The sequence below is a fragment of the Nilaparvata lugens genome, chromosome 3 (assembly GCF_014356525.2).
Source record: "Nilaparvata lugens isolate BPH chromosome 3, ASM1435652v1, whole genome shotgun sequence".
Lineage (NCBI taxonomy): Eukaryota > Metazoa > Arthropoda > Insecta > Hemiptera > Delphacidae > Nilaparvata > Nilaparvata lugens.
This window is the reverse complement of record NC_052506.1, coordinates 79,733,075-79,750,606: the sequence shown is the minus strand read 5'-3', so window position 1 is coordinate 79,750,606 and position 17,532 is coordinate 79,733,075. Positions and strand designations below refer to the sequence as shown.

Here is a 17,532-nt window from a genome sequence, read left to right as displayed (position 1 = left end):
TCTTACCGATTTTCAAATGTTCTGTCCCAAAAATTCAAACTTCAGGCGCTCATATCTCAAAAAGTTATGATCGGAGAAAAAATGTTTTCCTGAGAAATCTTTGAAAATATCACGAGTAGAAATTTTATTTTTAGTCTTTGCACACCCTTAACAAGCAGACCGGCAGGTCCATATGAGTATAGTTTGAACCATTTTGTAAAATAGTGTAAGGATAGAAGTAATTTACTTGAAGTACAGTAGAACTTTCAATTATCCTAATTAATTGGGGCCACACTCGGTTCCAAATATTGACCGTTCGATTAATCAAATATTAGGATAATAATTGGAGTTCCATTGTACATTGATTGTTTTTTTCGCATGTTTTTGCATCTTATTGTCGCTTTTCGTAGGGGACGCTTCTCGCATCCCCTCCATTGATTTATTTCTGTAAATTTGTATTTTTTTCTGAAATGTAATATTCAAATTTGTGTTGTAGCTTCTGTATGCGGGTGAAGGCGAGGTGCGCCGGCCCGAAGATGGGGGCGGCAGCATTCAGGAGCTGGTGGGGCGGGGAGGAGGGGGCGGTGGTGACGAGAAGCCATGTACGGTGGCGCTGAAGGGCCACGAGTTCATTCAGATCTCCTTCCACATGCCCACCAACTGTGAGGTCTGCACCAAGCCGCTCTGGCACATGTTTCGGCCGCCGCCCGCCCTAGAGTGTCGTCGTAAGTACAATAGAAAAATCTAAGAAATAAGATCAGCTATGCTTTTAGAATTGAGTTTGTTTTTAGGTAATTCTTCAAAACTATATTTTAAATCTGTGAATATTTCCTATTTTAGCTATAATAAATTCTTCAAAACTATATTTTTAATCTGTGAATATTTTCTATTTTAGTTATAATAATGTGGAATATTTCTTCTATGTTTAGTTTTGAAGCATCTAAATTTGAAAATCAATTTTGTGAAAATACTTGAGGACTGAAAATTTCATGAATTGAAGAACTAAAAGACTTAACCTATTTCGGACTATGTGTTATCTAAATTTGGAAGAGGAATAGTACAAGGTTACCTTATTTTTCCTCTCCCTATCATTTTGATAATATACTTAATTGAATAAAATGATAATAAAGGAGAGAATCGGCTTATACACATACGGGATAGGAAATTCAGGAATGACGCTTCATCACGTCTTAACTGATTAACTTGAAATTTTGCATATCGATTTCTGATTTACTGAGGTTGATTATAGGCCTATTTTAAATTCTTCAAGATCCCAGTATGTTAAGTTTTCAATTAGACCCTTGCGGAGCACGGGTCACTTGCTAGTCTAAAATAAATAAATAATTGAGAAAACTGACTTTCTTGTTAAATTTAGGCCGAAAAGGGCCGTTTGCACAGATATATTTAATTTCAATTAGCCCATATTCAATACAAGACTTTCTCAACTGATCATTGTAAATGATTATTCTATTTTTATCTTCACACTATATTGTATAAATGCAATGATAATAAAGAACTATTTGATTGATTGTTTAATACAATAAATTATTTTTCCTCCACCTACTGTCTAAAGTACTTACTTTACTCCCTGAAACATAATACTAAAGTGTCACTTTTTCGCTCTTGGTAGTAAAAAACTGAAAAACTCCCTAGGGAGTAAAAGTGACTCCATTTAAATAACATGGGAAGCATCTCTATTTTAAAAACGTACATTTGGAATAGGTCAGAAGGTCTAAGCTCAGATGAGGAAGCATATAGAGTAGTCATTAAACCAACTAAATTCAATACCTCAACCAAACATTTGATCGATATATAAAATTTATGTTTGTATGCTGAAATTATTATCACAAACTTCATATCACTATACTAAAAAAAATGTATATATTTTTTTCTTTTATTCCATGTTATTCAAAATATCAGCCAACGAATATTACTTATTAACTAATCAAATTTGAAACGGGAACTTCATCATAGCTGTAGTTGTGGCTGTCATTGTTGTTACAACTTTAGCCGACAGATAGTGCTGTCGGAGGAGAACTGTGTTACAAGCCAGCTGTTTCTGTTTACTTTTTAGATTATGTTGTAACACATTGTTTGGTCACATACGTTTTTAAAAATTATTTTATTTGCAGTTTTTATAAAAATGTAGGTGGAGGAAAAATGTTGTGTATATCACGAGTGAAAAATGTTTTTTCTCCCTCAGGAAAATTGTTGCCCTCGGCTTCGCCTCGGGCTTCAAACTTTTCCCTCGGGGAGAAAAAACAGCACTTTTCACTCTAGATATACAAATAACTATTATTGCTTTCCATGACGAACACTATATAACTTTGTTGTAGTTGAGACACTGTGTTACTTGTAAATATTTCAAAAACACTTACTTTTCTTGGAGTATTGAGGAATGCATTTCACTCCTGAGGAGGAGATTCATCCTGAGGCTCTTTACAACAAAGAAATTATCTTAATTGATGTGTGTTTGCAGGTTGTCGCATAAAAGTGCATAAAGAGCACTCGGAGCGCAAAGATGAGCCGATTGCGCCGTGCAAACTGCACGACGACCCGAACACGGCCAAGGAGCTACTAGTTCTGGCTCTTTCGCCCGACGACCAGAAGCTGTGGGTGCAGCGACTCAGTCGCAAGATACACAAGTGCGGCTACAAGGCCAACTCCACCTCGCACGACGGTGCTAAAGTTTCCCCAAGGTTGGTTTCATCAATAATTTCATTTTCTGTAAAATTTGACAAAAAAGCTATAAGCATCGTCAACAATTCAGTATTTAAAAACATAACATGATACAAGGTATGTAATTCTATTATACTGGTGCGGCAGGAAGGGTGGATGTTTTTAGAACAGATAGTATTCTGATTTGGGTAGTCGGATTGGGCCTGCTGAAGTGAACATGTGTTCGGTAGATCATACCATTTTTTCTAGTCATTGTTTAATCGGCATCATGGATTCGTGGAATGTGCAGCATCGTGTGTTTACTTACGACAGTTTTGTGCGTAATAATGAGAGTATCATTACAGTTCAGCGCGAGTTTCGTCGTCATTTCAATCTTGCGAGAAATGAAAATGTACCCACTCGTAACACCATTTTACGTTTGGTAAAATCATTTCGTTCAGTGTTCCTACTGAATGTAATGAATAAACGACCACCAGGGGCTCATCGCACTGTACGCACTCCACAAAATGTGGAAAGAGTTCGGCAAGCCATACTCCGTAGTCCTAATCGATCTGCTAGGAGACATTCTTCTGAACTGAACATCAGTGATCGGTCAGTAAGGCGTATTTTACATAAACATCTAGGATTTCATCCCTACAAAATGGCCATGGTTCAACAATTGAATCCTGGCGATTATGTAAAGCGGCTGAATTTTGCTCGAGAAATGGAGGCCATATTTGACCAAAATGAAAACATCATTTTGTTTACGACAGATGAAGCACATTTTCATTTGAATTGTACCGTTAATCAGCAGAACTATCGTTATTGGTCAGATGAAAATCCAAAATTAATGCACGAGAGACCATTACACAGTCCCAAGGTGACAGTTTGGTGTGCTGTGAGCAGTATATTTGTTATTGGTCCATACTTTTTTGAAGACGACAACGGGACCACTGTAACTGTAACCTCAGAACGTTATAGACAGATGTTCACTGAATTCTTCCTTCCTGAATTAAGAAGGAAACGTATTCCTATCCGGCAAGTATGGTTTCAGCAGGACGGGGCGACAGCTCACACAGCAAGAAATTCAATGGAAGCAATTCGGGCTGTTTTTCGTGGTCGCATCATTTCTCGGTTTGGTGACATTGATTGGCCTCCTCGTTCTCCAGACCTGTCCATGTGCGACTACGTCTTGTGGGGTTTCCTGAAGTCACGTGTTTACCAGCATAAACCACGTACACTTCAAGAACTAAAGGGAGCAATTCGTGAGGAAGTCGAACAAATTGGCAGGGCAATGTTAGAAAGAGTACAATCCAACTTCCGAGAGCGGCTTGTAAAGTGCATTGCTGAAAACGGCCGTCACCTTTCAGATATTGTTTTCAAACATTAATTTTCTAAAATTGTACAATAATTGTAAATGAATAATTAATTTTTTAGTGGAACAAAACGTGAATTCTCCTACCATTTCGAGGTTCATTATAGCCCGCCAACCTTCTAGAGCTGGTCCTCTGCAATTATTAATATAACTGAACATTCAGTCATCACTAATTATATTCATCACACTAATTCTTCATATTAATGTAGCTTTTAGCGTAGCAACAATAACCCTATTGAATTATCCAGTTTGAATTTATAGGTTATTCAGTTTGAGTTTTATTTTTTTAGATACGATTTATTAGTTTTAATATTGATTATTATTTTTCTTCTATTCGTTATTATTCTGAAAATTATAATTGTAAATTTTTGTAATTGTTTGATTGGGAGGCAGTTTTTGTAGTTTCCCTGTATGCGCTCACTTTTTAATTTTTAAATAGTGTTCTCTGAACTCCTCTTCATAATAAGCCCATATGCACATCAACTCCTTCAATTTTTCTTCAAAAAATTATGTCGCCGGTTGGACGGAGTGGAACAATACAAAGTTAAAACTATTTTAACCGTTTGCAGATTCTCGGTTTAAAGGGAGAAATGTCAGCTGTTCGTTTAAACCCCGTATGAAGCACATTATGATAAATACAACCATATTATGCAAATAAACGTGGTTTAGCGTTAACGTAGATGTTACATGAGGCCCTAATGAAGGCTTCGAAATTTCTCAGAACAAAACTGCTGAATTCAGGTGTTCATGAATGTCCGTCCCATGGAAGGTTAGAGTCTATTACAACACCCAGAATTCTATCTCTATGTTGATATACGGTTTCAATATTATATATTTACCAATAATTATATAAATAAAAATCGAGCCTCAAATTTTGACATTCAATAACTTTTTCATGTGTGCACCGAATTTAATGATTTTTTTTGTTTTTGTTATCTTCAGGACCATGTTTATGGCCTATCAAATTTATAATCCGACTTCAGGACTCCTTCCTACGGTCCTTCAAAGTCTACATGTAATCCTTATGGGAGAAGATTTGTTAGCTGGCCACATACAGAAATAAAAATCAGCTGTTATAAACATTGCGTCATAAAACAGCCGTCGGTAGATAGTAGACAAGAGTGTGTGCTGCTCCATAACCGCCCATGTATTTCATTCTAAACGCCCCGACTAAAAACAAAATGACTGTTCTGTGTGTAACCATCCAGCAGTGCGGCCTCAGGTCTTACATGCTCTAAAGACATTTCTTTGTTTCGAATAATTGTGCTGTCTTCGGTGTTCAGAATTGATTGATTCTTAGCAAATTATATATTTTGCAGTTGGAAAATTATCTATAGAAATAAAATGCCGCATAGCGTCTCCTCAGGTGTGCATCCAGCTGAAGTTTGTTATGAGATGCATTAAACTATTTGGCAGTACGAAGTTCGCCGGGCCAGCTAGTTTAATATATATCTGAAATCAAAAATGATATGATACTTTGTATTTTTTCTATGCTAGTATGTTAGGTATAATATCATGTTAATAAACGGTTTCTACTTTATAATCTTCAATATCTTATATGTCTAGAATGTTAGATAAAAAGTATTAAGCCACAAAATGATATAGATCTTGGACCTCAAGGCACCATTACATAGCTACATATAGTATAATAGGTAGTCACATATCTAGTTGCACAGATATGATAGTTAACCGTTTTTAGTCATCCAATATCTAATAAATATCTTGGATTTTGTTTTGTAGAGAATCGACCAGATCATCTCTGAAGCCGTACATTTCCGTACAACAGAGATCAGCCACGTTACCTGCCAACTCGTCCTCAAAGTGAAGCTGAACAGCCGCTCTGATGAGTACCCTTTGTAGAAAAACATTTCTGTTGTAACCAAAAACCGTCGGTCCTTTCTACTCTTTAACCACCACCCCCTTCTCTTCCTCCTCCTGCCACACCTCTTCCCCTTCCACCACCACCTCCTCCACCACAACTTCCGCCTCCTCCCCCTCCTACTCCTCCTCCTTCTCCTCCCCTTCCCCCCACAACACTTCTCCAATCTGTTACCAGTTGTAAAACATTGAAATGAGCAGAACACTACTTCTGTAGAAAAAAGGCTTTAGTTACAGTGTAAATCGTGAAGGTGTTTAATGTAAATTGGTGTGTAGTCATTGTACGAAAATATCAATCGTAAATTTGCCTGACGTTTCCAAAAATATGTAAAAATAAGTCTGATACAATCATCAATTTTTTCACATCAATCTTGATGTAGGTTGGTTGTAGTCGTTGTTCGAGAATATCAATCCGTGTCAGACAATCCAAAAACTTATGATATTGCATTTAATGTTGTCGCCTCAATGTGTATTAGTTTCTTGGAAATTCACAAAAGTATGTCATTTTAATTGTTTAACTATGTTGTCTTTATATTGATTGAGGTTGTGATTGCTGAAAGCTGCATTAATTCATTGTATAGAAACCATTTATTGTTGTTAACATTGTATGTTTTAACCAAATCCACTTACTTTTAAGTCTATTAAATGTATAATTTATGTATGCATTTCAAATTATTTATTTTTCTATTACGATATAGCTTTGGCCCCGAACTTATCTGTTGATTGGGCTTAATGTTAATCCTTATTTAGTAGTATGCCAATATTCAAGGCGCAAGAACGTTATCATGAAGGCTGTTCAAATTTTCTGGTTTAAACAATTTGATCGGTCTGTTGGATGTCATTTCACAATAATTTTTGAACGAAAAATTGAAATGTTTTGTACATGTGTGTCTGCATTCCCATTGTTTTAGTGTATATAAATTGTTGCCTTGAAAATTACTCATTACGACTTGTAAATTCTTTTAAAACATGTTTTTTTTTTATTCCATCAATAATTTAAAACGTATGCTTTGAACTGATATAATCATTCATCAACCCTTATTCATTCCATACTTCATTCTTACATAATTCATTTTCTCTGTCAGAAAATTTGTCCCAAATTATATCTTTTTCAACCCTTGTCAAATAAAATAAAGGATGTGTAAATAAATAATCATAGATAATATGAGTGATAATCATTATCAATAATATTGTTCTTATACAATAATCACTTTAAATATTCGGCGGTTTTATATTTAACTCCTCTACTTACCTCAATAAAATATAAGTAAATGAAAACGTTTCAATAATGAAATTATCAATAAATCCTAGTAAATAAAATGAATAATTACAACTGTAATCACATCATATATTCGACTTTTATCTTTACAATTACATGCATAAATTAAAAAAATTATTAGACAAAAACCTAATGATATTTATATCAATATAATGATTCCAAGCTGTTTCCTTTTATGTTTCCATAAATTGAAAAATTATTAGACAAAAACCTAATGATATTTATATCAATATAATGATTCTAAGCTGTTTCCTTTTGAGTAGGTTACTGTAATAGTCTTATAAAATTTGTAGGATAGTTAAAAATTAATAAATTTGTAGAACACCAAACTAGAGTACTGACATGATTAAAGTGATACAAAATACAAACCTAGAACATGAATAAAGTTTAAAAACTTGTAACAACTTGCTCAAATATTTGGAAAAATCGGGAAACTAAAATATTTCTGCAAATTATTTTCTCGCCTCTTTAAAATTTATCAACAGTTGTTAATATTTTGAGATTCACGCTTTATCTGAAGTTCCTTTGATCGTCATAATCACAATTTTATTTCATTAAATAAATATTAATCTAACATTTTTTCATCCATTATCACCTGATGTTTTGGAATCCACCTAAAACCATTGATCCACTGGAAGTTCACAGGGGATGAAACTACCCTTGAAGGTCATTTCATTCATTTATGAAATCACCCTCGTAATTCAATTTTTCTCCCACTTTCAATCGGATATTTCTAGGATATTTTACCCGGTATCCAAGATTTGTAATAACGTTTATCAATTTGAATACCACGGTATTACTCTATTCAATAGGATATTTAAGTAAATCATGGTCTATTTTTATTTTTTCCCCAATATACTCACTAATACTCCATGTATTTTGATGAAAAACGTTCCCAAAACAAGCATTCCAATAAAATTGGAAACTCTTGTTCAAATTGCCTATAAATAAAATAAAATCTCAAGATACCTCAAGATATTTTTTTAGTATCAGTCCATGATTCATGAAGGCAGTTGTACAATTTCTAGTCCTCAGGTATAATAATAATATTAAGGCCAGTATCTAGAAAGTACTGTTGAAACTGATTACTGAGGAATATTTCATATTTTGTTTGAAATTATTGGGTTATCAGAAATAGTGAGATTAACTTTGAACTGTTGGTATTCTTATAAATAACATCAATTCTTCCTATATTCATCCAATCCTGACAATGTTCAAAGTGGATATCACTAAAGATTCTTTCAATGAAATAAGGGTTGTCAAATATCCTTTTGAAATAAATAAAAGTTGTCAAGTATCCTTTTGAAATGTTTATTAATTCACCGCATTTCAAAAGAGTACTTGAGAATTTTTATTTCATTCCGACAATAATATTGTATTAGCCCTGTATAGTGAATACACTATAGATTCATTTCAAAATAATCAAGTTTGTCACTAACTGAAGTGCTTTCATTAAGGCTGCATAGAGTTTTATATTAACTCTTCTATAATAGAATCCAGTTCTCATTACTGTATAACAAACTGATGAAGTATATTGTAATAATTTATGACACGGTGCTCGAAACATAATTAAGTTTCCTTCTATCCGATTAAGATCTTCCTTCATTTTAGTTTGTGATATTCTCGAACTAATTTGATTTTTTATTTTCCTTGCCCTATTACCATAGGTAAGGAAAGTATTGCTTTCCAAAAAAATTAAGGTACCATAATTTCAAGTTTTCTATACGTTTCAAGGTCCCTTGAGTCCAAAAACATGTTTATTATTATTATCACATGGCAATCCTTTTTTGTAACACTCTTGCAATATTTTGTGCATTACTATTTATATTATTTTTTAATTTCAACTCAATTACAACGACTTTTGCATTTATTAGTTTTGAATTTTAATCGATGGTTTCATTGTCAATTTTAAATTTAATTATAAATATGAGCTTGTTCAGAATTTTAGAGTTCTTCTATCTCTCATCTTCGATCGAAGGAGAGCTGGAAGATCTAGCTAGCATTTTTCTCAGACTACTATTTACTCAAAACAGACCAGTTAGAGTTTATCTCTTGTTGATTGAAAGAAAAATACAATTATTTAAATAATAATCCGATAAGGACCTTTTGCACAGTCTTAAGCTGCGTTTACACCAAAGTTATTAGCAAAATGTTAATAACTTAATCTTTATAGATTCTATTAGATTGAACGGAACTTGACAAGCACATATGATCATCATGTGTATGATAAGTTATGTTCAATCTAATAGAATCTATAAGGATTAAGTTATTAACATTTTGTTAATAACTTTGGTGTAAACGCAGCTTAAGTTTAAACTGAATCGGATAAGCTGGTGATTTAAACACAAATTTTGAAACATAATAATTGTGCAACATGAACACAAAAAAATAGCATGATTCAATTCTCCAGCTGATCAGATTGTCCAGGGTTTTTAATCGGCTAGATTTTTGAATGATTAAATTAAAAATGCTGTTCTTTTCCTACGCTATCCAATCTTATTCAACTCGAGACTGTTGTATTGTAAAATTTAATTATTGCTCACACTATTTGTGATATAAGTGTAGAAATTTTAATACGAGAAAATTTGTTTTGTGTAGGAAAATGTAATGACTGAATATTATAACTCGGTGATTTCTAAGCGCTGTAGATCTGTAAAGCGTTATTCTCATAACTATTATATCAGTATCAGAGTACGTGTCCGGTTCAGTGAAAAGATTGTTCCCATGAATTCTAATGGACCTATTCTCACTCAGCACATACGAGCAAGTGTGAATGGTCGCATTAGAACTCGTGGGAATAATATTTTCACTGAACGGAACACTGACTCTGATACTGTTATGTTAGAATCTAGCTTTATTGTATCCTCTCCCAAGTATATTGAAACTTTCAATTTTAACCTCTGTAGTTACACAGTAGTTAATCATTCACTACAGTAGCTATCATTTATTGGGTTAATGCCCTCCATCAATAAAGGCATTGTAAAGACTAAGTAGTATGAGTTGTGTCTTTAAGGGATTCAAAAGTTGTAAACCAACCAACAAATGATTGTGAATCGATTATAGAATCGATATCAATCGAAAGCTACAAACTAACTAATGATAGTGAATCTATATAAAATTGATTACATTATTATGTCACCAGCTTCATATTCATCGACTGGAACATTGCTATTCTCTCTCCCATAATACGTTAGTATAAATTAGAGGATTTTTCAAACTAAATAAGTTTGAACCAAGGTACCTAGAATATAATATATGTATTATATTATAATATAATATAATACAATGTATTCTAGGTACATTGGTTTGAGCTGAGGATAATTGTAAAACTTCTATTTTCACCCTATAAGTTCTGTAATACTTCATCTATTAATAATTTCTATACTGCTAAATCACTATCATAGCAGTGATTCGATATAAAATTGATTACATTATTATGTCACAAGCTTTATATTAATTGACTGGAAAATTACTATTCGTTTTCCTATGAAACGGTAGTGTAAAATTAGAGATTTTTTCAAACTAACTAAATAAATTTGAACCAAGGTACCTAGAATATAATAATGTATTCTAGGTACATTGGTTTGAGCTGAGGATAATTGTAAAACTTCTATTTTCACCCTATAAGTTCTGTAATACTTCATCTATTAATACTTTCTATTCTGCTTTGGGAGTTGATCAGATATAAATAATGGGAATTACTGCAATGAGCTCTATTTTAGTACTTATCAATAATCTAATGTTGGATGTTTTGTTTTTGATAGGCTATCCAATAAAAATCTAAACTGAACCCAATCTATACTAGAAAATTTGTTGTGTTCAATCTAAAAAAGAATTTTAACTTCTTGATACATCATCACAAAATGATATTTAATTCACAATCTTTCTATGATATTAATATAAAAAAGCAATTGGCTCATGCATATAAGGGATAGGAAATGCACGATTGACGCATTATCGTTTATGAACTAATGATTTGCATAACTTTAAGAATCAAGAATGTTTTATTGACACAAAAAAAAATAATTGCATTGACAAAAGTTACTTCATATGGATACAGTAACATTGATACTTTCCACACGAGTACACGTTATTATAATAACTTGCAATTTTATTGATAAATTGTATTTATATCATTGCTTTGTATCAATTATTGTATTGTTACAAAGAAGATTCTGAATTTATCTAGGATGGTTAGGATGATAGACTTATTTTCATTTGTATTAATAAATTAATTTCAATTTAATAACTATTTACTACTTGAAGTTTACACAACAATAAAAGCCCAACCAAAACAGAACTTTTGCAAAGTGAAACCGTTGCGTACCGGAAATTGGTAGCGCGCGCGGTTCATGAATCAAAGGTTGTGGACTCGTGACCAATCAAACTTTCCCTTTTTTGATGAGAATTTTTAACTCTGGTTATCCACGTAATTATGATAAAATAAATGATTATTCTATTTTTATGTTTCCTGGACATAAGGATCATTTTTCCAGCACAAAATTTTCCCTGGTGCAAAGCACGGATTACCTGCTAATTTATAATAAAACTAATCTCTCAAAATTATCCATGTATCATGTAAATCTGACAGTTCTCTTATGTTCCCTGGTTGTGAGAATTGGTGCCAAATTTTCCCAATACTTTTATCTCTCTTCTCCACTACATAATTCATCTAAATCTCATTTTTCGTCCAATATTTGTGTGATATATCACTCAATAACACGTTGTAGTCTTTCAGTCATTTACTGAAAGCTCTAGTCCTTTCTTCTATAATATAAGGGATCTGTATTAATCTAATCATCAGCATATTATATGTACATTTGGATAACTTCTAAACTTAGATTATATATTACAAAGTGATCATCTATAACACTAAAGTTGACTTGTAATGTTTGTAATTAAGTAGTATGCATAGGCCTAAACATAAACCTATTTCGTTGTCTTTTTCTTTAGGGCTACTTTTAATATAAATAAAAATATAAATCTCAGTACCCTTTCAAAATATTTTTATTTATATTTAAACCTATTTTGTATATTATCTGGTAAATTATACAATATTGGAAATCTTTGTTGTAGACATTTTCATCCAGAAATTAAAGAAAAATACTTGGGCATGAAGTGCTAAAAACATTATATTGATACATTTTTCCGTTTTGAAAATAGTATTAAGTTCCTAATAAAATTGATTATTATTCATATTGAGCTACTTGAAACAAATATGTCTATCTTTATAGGATCGTTTTCTGTTGTTATTAACGAAAAATGAATATGAATCATAAATTACTTTATAAGTTTGGCATTTAGGGTAATAGAAGTGTCATAAATAATGGTTTTGAAAATGTGTTATATCTATGCATACTGTAATAAGCCTGGTAAAGTCTCCTAATCTTTCAGATTAATCAATAATAATCAATCAATAAATCACCTCCATACTCTCAAAGCTCAATACCAGAAAATAGTGAATCATTGTTACTAGATTATAAAAAAAGCAATAATCTCTGCAAACTACTGTGGCCTTGAAATATTAATGTTTTGTTAAGTTGAAAATATTTATATTAATCATTCAATAGTTAAAAGCATATAAACAATCAATTGATAAATTTAGTCTACCAATCATAGTGTAGATAATTTGGATAAACATTGTGTGAATGATTGCTTGTGAATGAATGTAAGTTTGTAAATTCCAGTCTGTATGTGGATTAGTTGAATTTGGTAATAAAACAAGTCAACAAGAAAGTAAAAAAATGTATTATTATTTTGTTGTTTGATGAAAAAAACATGTGTCTTTTAGATACCGTAATCTGTAATCTGAACCGGTACCGTAGCCTGTTTACCGCTAAACCGTATCCTTTCTCTCTGGTTATAAATTGGAGTAAACAGTAGAACTTTGGTTTGAATCATCTCAAACCAACAAATTCATGAATAACGTTTCAATATTTAAATTTTAATAATTTCATTTAGGCTAGATTTGAAGTCAAGAAAGCTTATTACATCATATATTTGACAAAACATGCATAGAATTCTCAAAATGAAACAAGATGTAGAATCATAAATTGAAAGGTGTCCATCAGACAGAAAACTACAATTTGGTTAAAAACTAAAATCTGATTTTCAAAAAAAGTGACTAAAATTATTTTTAGGCATGGTATGGCCCGGTTGCACAACAGTCTGTTAAATTCTAACCGTGATTAATTTCAAGAGAACCAATCAGAGAAGGCTTTTTTGAAAAGACGGCTTCTCTGATTGGAATTAATCACGGCTAAAATTTAACCGGCTTCTTTGCAATCGGCACTAAGCATCTCAAGTGATGCATGCATAACAGGAGCCTAAAGTATCCCGTCCCTCAAGATTGGAAAAAGCTCCAGGGGGGGCAGAGCCGAAGTCAAAAAAAACACCTGTTGCATGTGCAAAAAAAAAACTGAGGGGAGGGTCTTAATTTCACAAGAACCAATCAGAAAATGTATTTCCAAATTTGGCACTCCAGCTAATATACAGAATGAGTTATGAAGCTCCAACCATAAAATTTTCAAATGGTCATATCTCCTGAACGGTAATAAATTTTGCAAATATGATTCCAGATTCGTGTTTCTCGCATCAAAGAGCATAAGTTCACAGAGTTTTAGTGTTTTTTATTTTTCACAAAAAATTGATGAAAACCATAGACTAACCATTGTGAACCACACTGAGACAAAAAGTATCTCAGATTTGGCTGAAATTTGGTCATATCTTCTGAATGGTAAGAAATTTTGCAAATATTATTTCAGATTTGTATTTCTCGCATGAAAGACCTTACGATCACAAAGTTTGAACAATTTTCATTTTTCACAAAAATGAGAAAAATCATGGACTTTAAAAAGCTGTGAAATGATAGAGCCAACTTTGACACCCCCAGCTATGAGTTATGAAGCTGCAAACATAAAAATTATCAAATGGTCATATCTCCTGAACGGTAAGAAATTTTGCAAATATGATTCCAGGTTCGTGTTTCTCACATCAAAGAGCATAAGGTTTGAGTTATTTTTATTTTTCACAAAAAAATTGATGAAAATCATGGACAAACATCGTGAGACACACAGAGACAAAAAGTATCTCAGATTTGGCGCTAATTTGCACAATAGATGGAACTTGACCTGAAAAATGTTGGAGCCAAATTTGGCACTCCAGCTTACTATACAGGTTGAGTTATGAAGCTGCAAACATAAAATTTTCAAATGGTCATATCTCCTGAACGGTAAGGAATTTTGCAAATCTGATTCCAGATTCGAGTTTCTCGCATCAAAGACCATAGACTATGATCAAGAAGTTTGAGCGATTTTTATTTTTTACAAATCAATGACAAAATCCATGGACAAACCATCGTGCAAACAGTGAGAGAAAGAAGTATCTCGGATTCGACTAAAATCTGCACCATAATTAATTATATTATTATATTGTATTAATTATATATCATTGCTGAGAGTTTTAGCGATTTTAATTAATTTTTGGATTCATGAAAAATGAATCCGTTACCTGTTGCTTTTTTCTGCTGTGCTGTTCTAATTCTCATCCAATACAAAAATCTGGTGTGGTACACTCACACCAAAGTTAGTAGACAGAAGGTTGGTCACTCATCTAAAGTATTTCAGTTGAAATGCAATTGGAGTGGGGGAACTGCAGCCGTGACGTAGGCTGTAGTACAGAGTAGGCAAAATATCGCATTCTTGAAAATCATACGGTGACGTATTAATAGTCAAATTATATAACACAAACATTTTCTGACATGCAAGCTTTCTGTTTCTGCCTTACAATAATTATCAAAACATTTAAATAATACAAGCATTTTTCCATATAAAAGCAAAAACCCCACCTCATAACTTTCCTTTTCAAACCCTCAAGGTTTCTTCATCTTCTAGGTCGTGTTTATATTTTGTAGTTTTGCTATACATCAGCTTGTGACTTTCGGGGATGATATATTTTGATTCTCGTAGAACATGTGCTCAATACCAGCATGTGTTCAGTCAATACCTACTATTACTTATACCTACTAGATGTAGTAGTAGGTATTGGTTCAGTGCTTTTATATGAACGAAATTTATCGGATTTATCGGGATCGGTTTATCGGTTTATTGAAATGCATTAATTTTTCAATATTTTTCATGCGTTAATCTGAAATTATAATAGTATAACGTTGTCTACTAACGCTTTTCCAGCTTATTAACTTTTTCGTGTCACGTTTTTAGATTCTTGAAAAACTTTCAACTTCATTTTATTCATACAAGTTGAATGAACTTGGAATATTTAACAACATCATTAGTATCGGTGATTCATTCGCTTTAAGTATGGAGAATTTTCAAGTTCTAGGTCAATCTTGAGGGCAATAAACGACGATTTATTTGAAGATACAGTGAATAAACTGTATGCTCAGTGTGGTTACTCACTCCATCACATTTTTACTTTGTGTAAATTGTGAAATTCGATGATTTTTTTTAGTCGTCATTTTTTTAAAGTCGTCAAAACAGCTGTTCTACAGATGAAATATCTCGACTATGTGTTCTTTTTATGTACTGCTCAACCTACCTACCTCATGCACGAGAAGGAGGTTACAAAGTCCATTTCTTAAGGATGGGGTGGACTCCCCATTAGTTTCCCAGAAAGGAGACTCATGCCAGTTAATAGAGCTGATAAATAACTATACAGAGTATGAATTTGAAAAAAATCGGTCAAGTTATTTTGAGAAAATCGTGAAAAACATGGTTTTTTTAGTAATTATCCGCCATTTTTCTCAAGTATATTATGGAGCTCCTGCAATTTTCTCAGAAATGGGACTCATGTCAGTTGATAGGGCTTATAAATAGCTATCCATGGTATGAATTTAAAGAAAATCGTTAATGCTGTTTTTGAGAAAACCGTGAATAACATGGTTTTTTAGTGATTATCCGCCATTTTTCAAAAGAATATTACGGAGCTCCTGCAATTTTCCCAGAAATGAGACTCATGTCAGTTGATAGGGCTTATAAATAGCTATCCATGGTATAAATTTGAAGAAAATCGTTGGAGCCGTTTTCAAGAAAACTGTGAAAAACATGGTTTCTTAGTAATTATCAACCATTTTTTCTGCCATTTTGAATTCAATTTTATTGAATTTCTTATTGTCAGATCCTCATGGTATAAGGACCTTAAGTTTAAAATGTCAAGTCAATCGGTTAATTAGGAATGGAGTTATCGTGTTCACAGACATACACACATACACACACACACATACACACACACAGACCAATACCCAAAAATCATGTTTTTGGACTCAGGGGACCTTGAAACGTATAGAAAACTTGAAATTAGGGTACCTTAATTTTTTTTGGAAAGCAATACTTACTTTCCTTCCTTACCTATGGTAGTAGGGCAAGGAAAGTAAAAATGAGCTCAGTAGTCATGTTTCTGTTGCCCTGGTAGTAGTTGGTTTTAATTCTGTACCAGGGATTCAAAGCACTTGAAGAGGTAGCAGGGTTTATTCAACGCCTTCCAATGCAAGCATAGGCAACCCGCAACACTGATCTAGTTTGTGTACCTCTTGCATGTTTCTGATGCCCTGGTAGAAAGCTGGTCATTTCTAATATGCAAATGAGCTACTACTATTTGAGCGGGAAATTCAAATTTCTCATGATTAGCGGGAAATTTAAATTTCTCATGATTTATATGACTATTTGAGCGGGAAATTCAAATTCACATGATTTATAACATTTGAGCGGGAAATTCAAATTTCTCATGATTTATAACTCTATTTGAGCGGGAATTTCAAATTTCTCATGATTTATACTATTTGTGAGGGAAATTCAAATTTTTCATGATTTATACTATTTGAGCGGGAAATTCAAATTTCTCATGATTAGCGGGACATTCAAATTTCTCATGATTTATACTACGTATTTGAGCGGGAAATTCAAATTTCTCATGATTTATGTGATTACTGAGCTCATTTGTATTTTAGAAATGTAACAGGAAGTTAAAACATAGCAAGTGGTGACTGAGGCATCAATTAATGCTTACAAACATTAAATACTATAATATGAAGAGCTCTATTCCAAATGGGCCCAAGTCACAAAAGTGTTTTTCTCAGGAAATCGATTTTTTGATAGTCATCACTTAAATGTTGGAAAATGTTTATAATCCAATGTATAAAGTGTGTATTTTGAATTCCATACAATAATTTTGCATATTTTGAAGTAATTCCTGTGTAATAGGTTAATTCCCTTTTTTTTCCAAAATGTCACTAAGTCCATGGACTTGGTGACATTTTGGAAAGAAACTTGGACTTGGACCTTCTTCATGTCACTAATATGATAAGTTTCTTCAAGTGCTGTATTTGCTGAGTTGAATATATCTTGCC

General features: G+C 32.7%; 1 protein-coding gene across 3 annotated transcripts in view; it reads left to right on the top strand.

Moving 5' to 3' along the window:
* The window catches only part of LOC111052588 (rho-associated protein kinase 1), an 83,342-nt gene extending 70,428 nt beyond the window's left edge, over positions 1–12,914 (top strand). For all 3 annotated transcript variants that reach the window (XM_039424747.1, XM_039424746.1, XM_039424745.1), the window contains 3 exons: positions 476–704; positions 2,459–2,678; positions 5,753–12,914. In XM_039424747.1, coding sequence (XP_039280681.1) covers positions 476–704; positions 2,459–2,678; positions 5,753–5,837 — 534 coding nt within the window. In that variant the 3' untranslated portion in view covers positions 5,838–12,914. The remainder of the gene's footprint in view (positions 1–475; positions 705–2,458; positions 2,679–5,752) is intronic.
* Positions 12,915–17,532: the final 4,618 nt, after the last annotated feature.